This window comes from Sminthopsis crassicaudata, chromosome 2, assembly GCF_048593235.1.
Source record: "Sminthopsis crassicaudata isolate SCR6 chromosome 2, ASM4859323v1, whole genome shotgun sequence".
NCBI classification, from domain to species: Eukaryota; Metazoa; Chordata; class Mammalia; order Dasyuromorphia; family Dasyuridae; genus Sminthopsis; species Sminthopsis crassicaudata.
In genome coordinates, this window is record NC_133618.1 from 320,219,904 (window position 1) to 320,233,913 (window position 14,010).

The window sequence follows — 14,010 nt, forward strand, 5'->3', positions numbered from 1 at the left end:
AAAATGTTTCTATCAAACTTAAAAAAATAATTTTCCCTACCCCATTTCTCACTGTCACATTCATATTTTTCTAGATACTAGCTACTACTATTATTACTATAGTAGTACTACTACTACTACTATTAGTTTTCCAAAGAGCACATTTTTGGAGGATACTTTTGGAATTTTTTTACTTGAGTTTTTAAAGGAAAAAAGTGAACACTAATGTCAGTTTTACCTTTTATATATGAATACTAATTTTTAAAAAATAATAAAAATTAATACTTTATATTTAAATTACTGTCATAGAAGTCAACATGTTATCTATTCTAGAATATCATCAAAGAATTTAAATATAAATCTTATTAAAGTTCTGTTCTTGATACTGAATTTGGGGTGTGGAAGGTAGTGTTAGTGACCCTAGGTTACTGAATGTTGTTATACTTGCAGAACACAAGCTTTGACATATCTTAACAAACTGGTAAAACTAAGTATGGATGAGTCCAGCTATCTGCTCTCTGAGGACCATGCTAACTAAATTAAGAGGTTCATGTTCAGGTTGGCAGAATTGTAATGAATTTTTTAACTATAACTCTAAAATAACATATAGTCAAAAAGGCTGTTACTTTTCAGAAAAAGGAATAGTAACATTGATAAAATCATTGGTCTTTTTAAACATTTAAGTTAAAAAGTAATATATGAAAATATAAGCTTACAAATAAATATACATTCTTTCAAGTTGATATCTGAAGAACCGAGATCAGTTTTTAAGAATGAATGCCCAATTTTGAATATACAATATGATTATTGATAAATATATATATATGTTTCTAAATAAATGGCCTGACTTATCTCAGTAGTTACCTATGCTCATTCACAACTTAAAAATTCCTTGAAAAAAAAAGTACCTAAAAGAACAAAGCAGAAATTAACATACTTATCAAATTTCAAAGGCCCTCAAAACAAATCTTTAGTAGAGATAGTGGGCCTCAAGCAAGGAGCTGAAATGTATAGAAACTGTGAATTTAAAAAGCAAGGTAAATTTGCTTAGTTCTTCCATTGTTTTCTTTTTCTTTTTTTCTCCAAGACCTTTAAAACTCTTGTTTTTTTAATCTCATCAATACTTGAGTCAGTGGTCTCTGAAAAGCTATACCAGAAAGTATGGGAGGCCAGAATCCACAACATAAAATGATTACTTTAAATGCAAATTTTGTTTTAAATGCTAATTTTTAATAATCAGTTCTTAAAAATTTAGTAAACTATTATTTCAAAGTCCAATTCTTTTTTTTATACAGCAAAATAACTGTATGGATATGTATTCATATATTGTATTTAATTTATACTTTAACATATTTAACATGTATTGGTCAACCTGCCATCTGGGGAAGGGGGAGGGAGGGGAAAAATTGGAACAAAAGGTTTTGCAACTGTCAATGCTGAAAAATTACCATGCATATATCTTGGAAATAAAAAGCTATAATTAAAAAAAATTGAGTAAACTGATTTCAAAATTGCTGTTTATGATTTTTTTAAATTACGTTACATAGTTCGGAAAATACAAATTCTGCTTTTATGTCTATTAATCCCCACTACAATATTTTGCTAAAAGCTCTCCCTTCAATATGTCCATCTATCAATTTTATCCTTAATTATTGCCAAGATTATGCCATAGGCAATGGGTAGCCTCAGAAAGTTATTAAATTATGAGAAAAGCATTAAAATTACAGTTTAGGGGGCAGCTAGATGGTGCAGTAGATAGAGCACCAGCCCTGAATTCAGGAGGACCCGAGCTCAAATCTGGTCTCAGACACTTAGCACTTCCTAGCTGTGTGACCCTGGGCAAGTCACTTAATCCCAATAGACTCAGGAAAAATTACAAATTAAAAAAAAAAAAAAATTACAGTCTAAACTTCAAGAGATAATATAGGTTTCAACAATTATTCCTAATTAGGAAACCTATTAGGAATTCTAAGGATTACCATGTGCCAAGCATATGATGTCACAATAATAATCTGCAATGAAGAGAAACTGAGGCACAAAGTTTCCAAGCATAATCATTTATTAGCAAGGCTAGCAGTAGCCAGTAGATGAGATCCAAAGTCCCTTGGTGATCAGGGGAATACCAAACCTTACTCTCACAGAGTATATACGGTAAAGATACATTGAATTGGTAGCTAAAAAAAAGACTGTGAATCTGAACAACAGAGCTGTCAATTGACAAATGCTTTCCAGATTAGTTAGTAATGATTAGGGGCAGCCAGGTGGCGCAGTGGATAGAGCACCAGCTCTGAAGTCAGGAGGACCCAATTTCAAATTTGGTCTCAGACACTTAACATTTCCTAGCTGTGTGACCCTGGGCAAGTCACTTAACCCCATTGCCTCAGCAAAAAAGCAAAAAAAAAAAAAAAAAAAAAAAAAAAAAAAAAAAAAGTTAGTAATGATTATAGTCCCAGAAAAGTTCCCAGAAAAGGGAAGGTAGAAGAAGATGGAGGGGGGGTGGGGGGAAGAATAAGGATAAGACATGGTGACAGGGCAGGGGAAAATACTAATAGAATCATTACCTGGCAATAGGCATAGTTTCCAAGAGCTTTATGAGCTTCATCAATAACTAGACACTTAATTTTAACAGCAGGACAGGCTCCACGAGAAAGGTCATTTATCATAACTTGAGGAGTAAGAAAAAGAACTCTTTTATTATCCCATATTTCCTTCCTGGCGAAAGCTTGAGTAGAACCTGAAAAAATAAGAACAAGTAAGATTCTAAATTGTTACACTTAATAAAGTATGAAAAAAATTGGCCCATTTTTCATAGTGATTTTTTTTCTGTGCTAACTGGCTTTATTGATCTCAAAACTCCACATCAGGGCCTAAACGTTAAAGTAGCCATTATATTAAAGGACAAAAGACCTAATAAGAGTAAGACATGAAAAAGATTCAAAATCACTAAAAGAAATGATAACAAGGGAAAAACCCTAAAAGTTAATTTTCACTTACACATGTAGTGAATGAAAATCTAAACATCTATTGTTGTTTGTCCTTCATTCTCAAAAAGGACCAAGGCATCATTCGATTTTAATGAGGGAGGACTGTGCAAGGTCAAGTGCCTCATTTTCCCCTACCGAATCATCTGGGTGCAGGGACCAGATATAGATCGAGAAGACCAGATATGGGTGAAACAGGAGACCTTGGCTTTATGAATGATCGCTTCTGGGTATCCAAGGCGTCAAAAGGCTAAGAGTTGGGTTTGATTTTTTTTGAGGCAGAAATAAGACACCATTCCCACTCCCTGTCATCATTACCATTTATGCTCCGGTTTGCTATAGACGGATAGCTTTCTTTCTTCTGGCTCTCGTGCCACACTCTTCCCTTTAACTATTGGGTAAACTTGAGCAAATAACTTCATCTCACCGTCTATTTCCCCTCGTGTAAAACTGAGATGCTCCTCCTAGTTTACCGACATCACCACAAGACTGCACTGAGGAGCTAGTGCAACAGTGTAAAAGGTGCTATATATGGTCAGCTATTACTAAGAATCAACGATCTTTCCCGTCCTCTTTACTTTATCCCGCATACATCTTCTTTGGGCATGTTGCCTGTTTACTGTTTCCCAACTTAGGCAAAGCCTGTTTTTTTGCCTTTTTTTTAATATTCCCAGCGCTGGTACAATTCTTGGGGCTTAGTGAGGGCGGGATCAATGCTGACAATAAATACTTGCTGAGTGTACTTAATGCACAAGAAGGCTAGCCTCCCGGAAGGGGTGAGGCTAGGAAAAGCAGCTTTCGGAGGGGAACATTTCTCGGAGGACCCACCCTCCCCATCCTCTCGGAATACCTGTCATCTCAGCCATGTGGCACTGCGGGATGCCCATCACCCGGGAACAGGCTTCGATCTGCTGCGCCACCAAGGGCTTGGTGGGGGCCATGAAGACCACCTTGCCGGAGGGGAACCAGCGGTAGAAATTGTACATGACCACGGCGGCGATGAAGGTTTTCCCCAGCCCGGTGGGCAGGCAGACCAGGGTATTGCAGGACAAGGCCGCCTCCGAGATGCGCAGCTGGTAGTCCCTCACCGGGAAGTTGGTGGGATAAATCCACACCGCCCCGGCCGCAGAGCAGAAGCCGCTGTCCTCCAGGGGCCCCGGCGACGCCGGGCTCGCGCCACTGCCCGCCCGCTGCTCCGCGTCGTACACTGCCACCAGCAGCACTTCATCGTCGTCCTCCAGCCGCTCCGGCTCGGGCTCCGGCTCCGGCTCCTCCACCACCGCCGGGACGCAGGCCCCGAGGCCCTGCGGCCGTCGGGCCCCAGAGCCGTTCCCGGATGAGGAACGAATACAACGTGTGACCCTGGAGCCCCAAGTTTGGAAGAGAGTCCTAGGCCTGCCACTCATGTTGACAAAAAACTACGTGGTTCGCTCGGGCCTCCGCATCCGGACCAAAGGAACCACCGACCACAGTTCCATTGGGAAAACTATGAAATACAGAGGAAGGGGGGAAAAGGCCGGTCCTCAGCACTGCCCGACCACTCAAAAATTCCGCGGCGCAGAGTCCACGATGTGATTGGTCTGCGTTCCAAACCCCGCCTCCGAGCGACGGACGGTAACGAAGGCGCATAAACATGACGCAATAATCTCACGCCCCCGTCCAGTAACTCCGCCCAAGAGGTTCCCACTTACTGTTGGCTTGTCATTTGGAATGTTAAAGCTGTCCGATCTTACGGAGAAGACTCAAGACCTACGGACGGCATTCTCAGTGGTACTAATCACTTGCCTTCTGAATGCATTTTCAATAGGAAGGTTTTCTGAAAAATCGAAGAGTTCTGATAAAAAGAATGAATTCATCTTCTATCCCTACCACTTCAACGGCGCTCACACATACACGTTTTTTTTTTCTTTTTTAAAATTAATTTTATAATTATAACATTTTTTTGACAGTACGTATGCATAGGTAATTTTTTGCAACATTATCCCTTGTACTCCCTTCTGTTCCGAATTTTCCCCCTCCTTCCCTCCAGCCCCTCCCCTAGATGGCAGGCATTCCCATACACATTAAATATCTTATAGTATATCCTAGGTACAATATATATGTGCAGAACCGAATTTTGTTGTTGTTGCTGCAAAGGAAGAATTGGATTCGGAAGGTAAAAATAACCTGGGAAGAAAAACAAAAATGCAAACCGTTTACACTCATTTCCCAGTGTTCCTTCTCTGGGTGTGGCTGATTCTGTCCTTCATTGATCAATTGGAACTGAATTAGCTTTTCTTTTTGTTGAAGATTTCCACTTCCATCAGAATACATCCTCATACAGTATTGTTGTTGAAGTGTATAGTGATCTCCTGCTTCTGCTCATTTCACTCAGCATCAGTTCATGTAAGTCTCTCCAGGCCTCTCTGTATTCATCCTGTTGGTCATTTCCTACAGAACAATAATATTCCATAACCTTCATATACCATAATTTACCCAACCATTCTCCAATTGATGGGCATCCGTTCATTTTCCTGGAAAATCCTTAATGCCTCTCTATTTCCTCCAGAAGGATAGCCTTTATATATCACTTTGATATTTACAAAACACTTTACATTTGTTATTTTTAAATCTCACAACAACCCACTGAGGTAAATATTATTATTATATCCATTTTACAGATAAGGAAACTGATGCTGAGAGAACTTGCCCAGGCTAACAACTAATAAATAAATTTATTCTGTGCTCAGAAACCTGCCTTTAGATCTTTCCTATTTAATGTCATCCCCTTTCTTAAACTCTATACCTGTGACACTGATGAGGCTAGCAACACATTCTATCTCTTGCACTTTCACCTATGAATAATAATAGATAAGTTGATTTCCTAAATTTATGTAGCAAAGTCTCTTTTTAGCAAAAAAAAAAAAAAAAAAAAAAAAAAAAAAAAGTACATCATTCAATCACTTTTTTTTCCCCTTAGACTGGGGTAAGTGACTTGCCCAGGGTCACACAGCTAGGAAGTGTTAAGTGTCTGAGACCAGATTTGGACTCAGGTCCTCCTGAATTCAAGGCTGGTGCTCTATCCACTGCGCCACCTAGCTGCCCACAAAATAATCTATGTAAATAATCTTAGCTTATATTCTATTCAATGAAATTTGTAATCACAAATTTATAATAAAACATTTTGAACATAAAATAAAAATTATGCTTCCCTGATCACCCTTTCCAGTATTGGAATCCTCTTTGCTCCTTACTTAGCAACCACTTGTTTTTGAGATTTACAATATCCAAATTTATCATATCAAATTCTTGTGGTCCTCATGTACTGACTTCCACAAATTTCTTCCTCTTTTCCCAGTAAACATAATTCCTAACTCACAGTCTCCCCAGATTCTGCCCTCATAGTAGGGCACTTCAATATATATTGATGTTCCCTCAAATACCCTAATTTTCCAGTTCCTTAAACTACTCAACTTCCATATTTTGCTTTTCCACTCCACCTCAGTTATACACAAGAAAAGTCTTGATTTTAACATCATCCACAAGAGTTACACTTTTGTATTCCTAAACTCCAAAATTCCTTTATCTGGTCACAATTTTTTATCATTCTATCTCTCCCTATACTTTTTGACTCCTAACCCTATGAGTTTCCCAGATCATCATCTCTGCACTGTGTCCTCCCTTCCCAATCTCTAAGACTTGGTTAAACATTTATTACTCTAACATATTCTTTGAAATCTCTTGTCTCTTGGTCGACCACCTAATTAAACCTTGACTGCAGAAAATAAAAAAAATTCCGGTGCCTGAATCTACTATAAAGTTAGGCTATCTAATCTCAATAGAGCTTTCTCTCAATTAACAGTGAGGTTATCTATTCAGTAGATAGTGGTACCCTAGACAGTAATGAGGAAGTTCAGATTTGATAGGTCTCAATAAGATACAGTGTAACAACTCTAATATAGCTATATCATTGTAGTCCTTTTCAAGAGCAATGGGCAACATTTAGCCAACTAATGAGGAAGTTCAAGATAAAAATCTAACCTCATTTTAAAAACATATTTTTACTTATTTGATTAAATATTTCCCAATTATATATTTAAAAAATTTTAACAGTTTAAAAAATTTTGATTTCCAAATTCTTTCCTCTCTTGCCTTTCCCTCTCCTTGAGAAGGCAAGCCTTTTGATTTTGATTACACACATGGTCACACAAAACATATTTTCATGTCAGCCATGTTGCACAAAAATAAAACCAGACAAAAAAAAAAAACCAATAATTTTTAAAAATTTTAAAATATGAATTTAGAGTTCAACAGTTCTTTCTTTTTAGCCTCATATTTCACCTGATAAAATTTAGGTCACTTTCTAAGAGCTCTGCCTTCTTCTCATGTCATGTATTTCACCCATCTCCCCTCTACCAACTTCCTCTTCTTTCATTCCAAACTCAGAGATGTTCCTTTTCTTGGTCAAGGCCAACCTCCCTATATATACCCTCCATTCCATTTTCTCTTCTCTACTCTGCTAATCAGTAATTCTTACTCTCTCTCTTATCTCCTATCTCCCTTTTCCATTGTTCCTCCCCCTCAGCAAATACTAAAAGTCCTTCATTTTCTAAAGAAATTCAATTAATCCCACCATGCCCATTATGTGTCTTCCCATTATCTTGCCTCTTAGCTATACTCCTTGAAAAAGACACTATTATTGGTACTTCTACTTTATACTGTTTCCTAAATTTTCTTCAAACTGGCCTCCCATTCCATCATTCAACTATAACTACTCTCTCCAAAATTACCAAAGATTCCTAAGATTGCTAAATCTAATGGATTTTTTTCCTCAATCTTTGTCCTTCTTTACCTCTGCAGCATTAAACATTAATGATCACTTCCTTTTGAAAATTCTCTCTTCTCTAGATATGATGTGCTCTGTTGGTTCTTCTCCTTCCTGTCTGACCAATCTTTTTCAAATTCCTTTGCTAAATTTTCAATGGCAGGCCTACTAAATTTGGTTATCCCCCAAGATTGTATCCTGAGCCTTTTCCCATCTCATCAGTTCTCATGGACTTAATTATCAACTCTGAGCCGAAGATAATTCTAAGATCTATATATTCAGCCCTAATCTTGCATCTACAATTGTCTATGGTACATATTGAACTAGATATTTTATAGTCATTTCAGATTCAGTATGTCCAAGAGAATTCATTTTTTTTCCCCAAAATTCCCCATAATCTTTCTGGAATGTAAGTCTGATCATATCACTCTTCTACTTTATTATCAGCTCCCAATTGCCTCCAATATCTAATGTAAAATTATTTAGAATCTAAAGTCTTTCATAACCTGGCCTCTTTCTCCCTTTCTATTCTTATAAATGCCCTCCATGCCCTCTCTGATCTAGACTTATTAGTCTATTTATTATTTCTCACACAAAATATTCCATCTTCTGTCACTATGTCTTTGCATTGGTCAACTGTTCTTCATGCCTGGAATGCTTTCTTTTCTCATCTCTGCCTCTTAAAATTTCTGGCATCTTCTACAGAAAACTTTTCTTACTTGCTCCTTCCCCTGCTGAACCCTCTAAGGTACAACTGATATAAATTGAAAGGAAATTAGAGCTGATTAAGAAGTATGTCATAATGATCTACAAAATTGGGCATACATTTTTGGACATGGCATATATATGGATTTGCAATGGCATTGCAGGAACTGTGCTTTTCCTTTTTTTTTTTTTTTTTTTTTTTTTGGAGGGGGCAAGAAAAATAGAAGGAAGATGGGAGCTAAAGACAGAATTGGGAAAAATAGAAAAAAAAGACATTGAAACAATTTTTGAAATGCACAGATCTAAAGATAATCAATAGGAAACACAGATAAGCAGGACAACTTTTAAAGTAATATGTAAGTTATATTTTTTAAAAATCTATGTAATGAAGATTCCGTTTTCATACATTTTCCCACTTTGTACAGAGAAATATTCTTTTCTTTCTTTTTTTTGTTAAATTCAGAATGCTTTTTAATAAAAGGAAGTTGGGTTTTTTTAATGATTATTTTGCTGGAGCTTCAGATGATATATTGAAAGGGAGGTGATCTGGATACTGAGGAGATATAGATTTGAAATGTGTGGGAATAAGGGAGGTCACACTTGAGAAGTAAGAAGGAGGATTTGCTTTTCCATAGACATGGGTTCAGCATTACTGGGATGGCAAGAGTAAAATGGATCTACAGAGCTATTGTCCTAACTTCATTGTCATATGACTGTGAAATGTCTTAGGAAGATTCTGAATATGAAAGATTAAGGTCCTTTTTTGAACTAAACTGCCAAACATCCCAACTCTACTGCAGAGAGCACAACTCTGGTGGGCTGGCCACACTGTTCGAATATCAAATGTATGCTTGCCAAAAAGACACTTTAATGGAGAAGTCACACGGTGCTCACAAGTTGATCAGAAAAAAGCAATACTAAAACATTTTCAAAATCTCTGTTAAGAACTTTAGAATTGATTGTATGACATGGGAGATACTGGCACAGGATCGCCAAGCATGGTGTGCCCTCATCAGAAGTGCTGTGCTCTTTGAGAAAAGCATAATTGAATTATCTGAAAAGAAGGGGGACTTGCACAAAGTTAGAGAGTTCATAAGAACTATTTGTGTCTAACCTGTGGCAGAGCCTTCTGAGCTCAAATTGGTCTGAACGGTGACAATCACACTCTAACTTGACTCTAACAGTGATGTCATTTTGCTCCTATTTGAGAATGAAGAACAACCAACCAACCAACCACAAGCTAACCAATAGGAGAAGAAGAAAATGCTAACGTTGGAAATGAATCCAACTAAGTAGGTTCTACAGTACTCAAGATTTCAACCTAGTACTCAATTGACCAGTTTGTCTTGTTGTTGTGTCCTAAAAAACCACCAGAGGGCAAGCAAGTGTAGAACAGGGAGCTCCTACTCCCAGTCAGTAGCTGCTGTATCCTGCCCCTCCTCCCCCTCAGGGCCACACCCCACAAGTGAAAACTCTGGAAGTTGTACCCCATAACTGAAATGAAATAACTACTTATCACCACTACATAGAATCCCTAACTTCCTTCAAAATATAGCTCAAATGCCATCTTCAACATAAAACCTTTCTTGATCCCCCTTGCTATTATAATATTAACAAATGTTATGTATTATCTCATGGAACAACATATGCTTTGCAAACTTTAAGGTGCCATATAACTAGTATTATTCTCATTATTATTAGCGTTCTCTTCCTTCTGAAATCATTTCCTTATACTCATATGTGCAAAAATATTTATAGCAGCTCTTTTTGTGGTGGCAAAGAATTGGAAATTGAGGGGGATGCCCATCAAGTGGGGAATGGCTGAATAAAATTATGGTATATGAATGTAATGAAATATTATTATGCTATAAGAATGATGAGCAAGCAGATTTCAGAAAAACTTATATGGACTGATGCTGAGTGAAGTGAGCAGAACCAGGAGAACATTTTAAATTTTTTAATAGTATTCTATTTTCCAAAGTACATGGAAAAAATAGTTTTCAACATTGACCTTGGCAAAATCTTATGTTCCAAATTTTTCTCTCTCTCTCTTTTCACCCTCCTCCTCAAGAAGATAGTGAGCAATCCAATATAGATTAAACATGTACAATTCTTCTAAACATATTCCCATATGCACCATGCTACACAAGAAAAATCAGATCAAAAGGGAAAAAATACATGAAAAAGAAAAACCAAGCAAACAAACAGCTATCAAAAGGTGCAAATACTATGCTTTGATCCACATTTAGTCTCCGAAGTGCTATCTCTGAATATGGCTGGCACTTTCCATCACAAGTCTATTGGAATGGACTTGAATCACCTCATTATTGAAAAGAGCCAAATCCATCACAGTTAATCAATACATAATCTTGTTGCTGTGTATAATATTCCCTTGGTTCTGCTCATTTCATTCAGTATTTCACAGCTCCAACAATGACTACAAACGGTTTTAATTTCTTCATATGAAAATTGTTTGTATCCTTTGATATATGGTATCTTTTAGCAAGATGGCTTATTTCTTTATCTCTTTTTGCACATGTAAGTGCTTTTTTTCTCTTTTATGATCTCTTTGGAATACAGACCCAGTAGAGACACTGCTAAGTTAAAGAATATGCAGTTTTGTAGCCCTTTGGGTATAGATCCAAATAGTTGGATCAATTCACAACACCAACAATGCATTCCAGTTTTCCCACATCATCTCCAACATTTATCATTATCTTTTCCTGTAGTCTTAGTCAATCTGACATTTGTGAAGTAGTACCTCAGAGTTGTCTTAATTTGCAATTTTCTAATCAATAACGATTTAGAACATTTTTATATGACTACAAGTAGTTTTAATTTAATCATCTGAAAATTGTCTATTCAAATCCTTTGACCATTTGTCAGTTGGGGAATTGCTTGTATTCTTATAAATTTGAGTCAGTTCTCTATATTTTATAAATGAGGCTTTTATCAGAAACACTGGCAGTAAAAAATTTGTTTCCCAGTTTTCTACTTACCTCCTAATCTTGGCTACATTGGTTTTGTTGGTGCAAAATCTTTTTAATTTAATGTAATCAAAATTATCCATTTTGAATTTCATAATGTTCTCTAGTTCTTCTTTGGCTATAAATTCCTCCCTTCTCCAAAGAACTGACAAGTAAACTATCATTTGTTTTCCTAGTTTGCTTATAGTGTCACACTTTATGTCTACATCATAAACCCATTTCGACCTTATCTTGGTAAAGAATGTTAGATGTTGGTCAATGCCTACTTTCTGCCATACTATTGCCTACTTTTCCCAGCAATTTTTGTCAAATAGTGAATTATCATCCCAGAAGATCACAAGAACATTGTACACAATAACAGCAATATTGTGTAATGATCAACTATGATAGACTTAGCTCTTCTCAGCAATACAGTGATTCAAGACAGTTCTAATAGACTTGTGATAGAAAATGCCATCCATCCAAAGAAAGAACTATGAAGTCTGAATGCAAATCAAAGCATGCTATTTTCACTTTTGATTTTTTCCTAATGGTTTTTCCTTTTGTTCTGATTCTTCTTTCACAACGTAACTAATAGATATATGTTTAACATGATTGTATGTATTTAATATGATTTTATGATTGGATTGATTACTGTCTTGGGGAAGGGGAAGAGAAAGGAAGGAGAGAAAAAATTTGGAACTCACAATCTTACAAAAATGAATATCGAAAACTATCTTTACATGTGATAGGAGGGGATACTATTAAGTAGAAGGAATAACAAAAAAGTTAGTTTGACTGACCTGTGGAATATGGAGGGGAGAAATGTGTAATCAGGCTGAAAAAGGAGTTTGGGACCAAATTGTGCCAATGTAACACCAAAAGATCAATACATTAAAAAAAATTTTTTTAAAATAAAAGTATGTGTACATGTAATTTAAAAAGAGATACTATTAAGTTTTTTTAAAAAGAAATAATTTCCATATGTTTTGTTTTTATTTACTTGGGATTTAGGTAGTATCTACCTGACTCTCAGTAGAATTAAAATTCCTTGAAAGTAGGTATTTTTATATTTTTTGTTTCTATAAACCCACTATTAGAATGTTTGCCTTTGACAGTAAGCATTTTTGTGGTGGGTTTTTTTTTTCCCCCAGACTGAGTTTGCCTATTTTGCCAAGCTTGGATGTTCACCAGCTGACATCAAAACTTTAACGCACTCTGTTTTCTTTTCTTTTTTTTTTAATTAATTTTATGATTATAACATTTTTTGACAGTACATATGCATAGGTAATTTTTTTTACAACATTATCCCTTGTATTCCTTTCTGTTCTGAATTTTTCCCCTCCTTCCCTCTACCCCCTCCCCTAGATGGCAGGCATTCCCCTACATATTAAATATGTTATAGTATATCCTAGGTACAATATATATGTGCAGAACCGAATTTTGTTGTTGTTGTTGTTGCAAAGGAATTGGATTCGGAAGGTAAAAATAACCTCGGGAGAAAAACAAAAAATGCTAACAGTTTACACTCATTTTCCAGTGTTCCTTTTCTGGGTGTAGCTGATTTTATCCATCATTGAAATTGGAATTGGATTAGCTCTTCTCTATGTTGAAGATATCCACTTCCATCAGAATACATCCTCATACAATATCATTGTTGAAGTGTATAATGATCTCCTAGTTCTGCTCATTTCACTCAGCATCAGTTGATGTAAGTCTCTCCAAACCTCTCTGTATTCCTCCTGTCATATACCATAATTTACCCAACCATTCTTCAATTGATGGGCATCCGTTCATTTTCCAGTTTCTAGCCACTACAAAAAGGGCTGCCACAAACATTTTGGCACATACAGGTCCCTTTCCCTTTTTTAGTATTTCCTTGGGATATAAGCCCAGTAGTAGCGCTGCTGGATCAAAGGATATGCACAGTTTGATAACTTTTTGGGCATAGTTCCAGATTGCTCTCCAGAATGGTTGGATTCTTTCACAACTCCACCAACAATGCATCAGTGTCCCAGTTTTCCCACATCCCCTCCAACATTCATCATTATTTGTTCCTGTCATCTTAGCCAATCTGACTGATGTGTAGTAGTATCTCAGAATTGTCTTAATTTGCATTTCTCTAATCAATAGATTTGGAACACTTTCATGTGAGTGGAAATAGTTTCAATTTCATCATCTGAAAATTGTCTGTTCATATCCTTTGACCATTTATCAATTGGAGAATGGCTTGATTTCTTATAGAGTCAATTCTTTGTATATTTTGGAGATGAGGCCTTTATCAGAACCTTTAACTGTAAAAATGTTTTCCCAGTTTGTTACTTCCCTTCTAATCTTGTTTGCATTAGTTTTGTTTGTACAAAAGGTTCTTAATTTGATGTAATCAAAATTTTCTATTTTGTGATTAATAATGATCTCTAGTTCTCCTTTGGTCACAAATTTCTTCCTCCTCCACAAGTCTGAGAGGTAAACTATCCCATGTTCCTCTAATTTATTTATGATCTCCTCCTTTATGCCTAAATCATGGACCCATTTTTATCTTATCTTAGTATGTGGTGTTAAGTGTGGGTCCATG

The 14,010-nt window shown here is 36.4% G+C and overlaps 1 protein-coding gene across 2 annotated transcripts in view; it reads right to left on the reverse strand.

Moving 5' to 3' along the window:
• FANCM (FA complementation group M) overlaps window positions 1-4,503 on the reverse strand; it is a 93,570-nt gene extending 89,067 nt beyond the window's left edge. For both annotated transcript variants that reach the window (XM_074290167.1, XM_074290168.1), the window contains exons 1-2: window positions 3,811-4,503; window positions 2,541-2,713 (exon numbers count right to left, since the gene is read on the reverse strand). In XM_074290167.1, the coding sequence (XP_074146268.1) occupies window positions 2,541-2,713; window positions 3,811-4,366 (729 nt within the window). In that variant the 5' untranslated portion in view covers window positions 4,367-4,503. The remainder of the gene's footprint in view (window positions 1-2,540; window positions 2,714-3,810) is intronic.
• Between the last annotated feature and the right edge of the window lie 9,507 nt (window positions 4,504-14,010).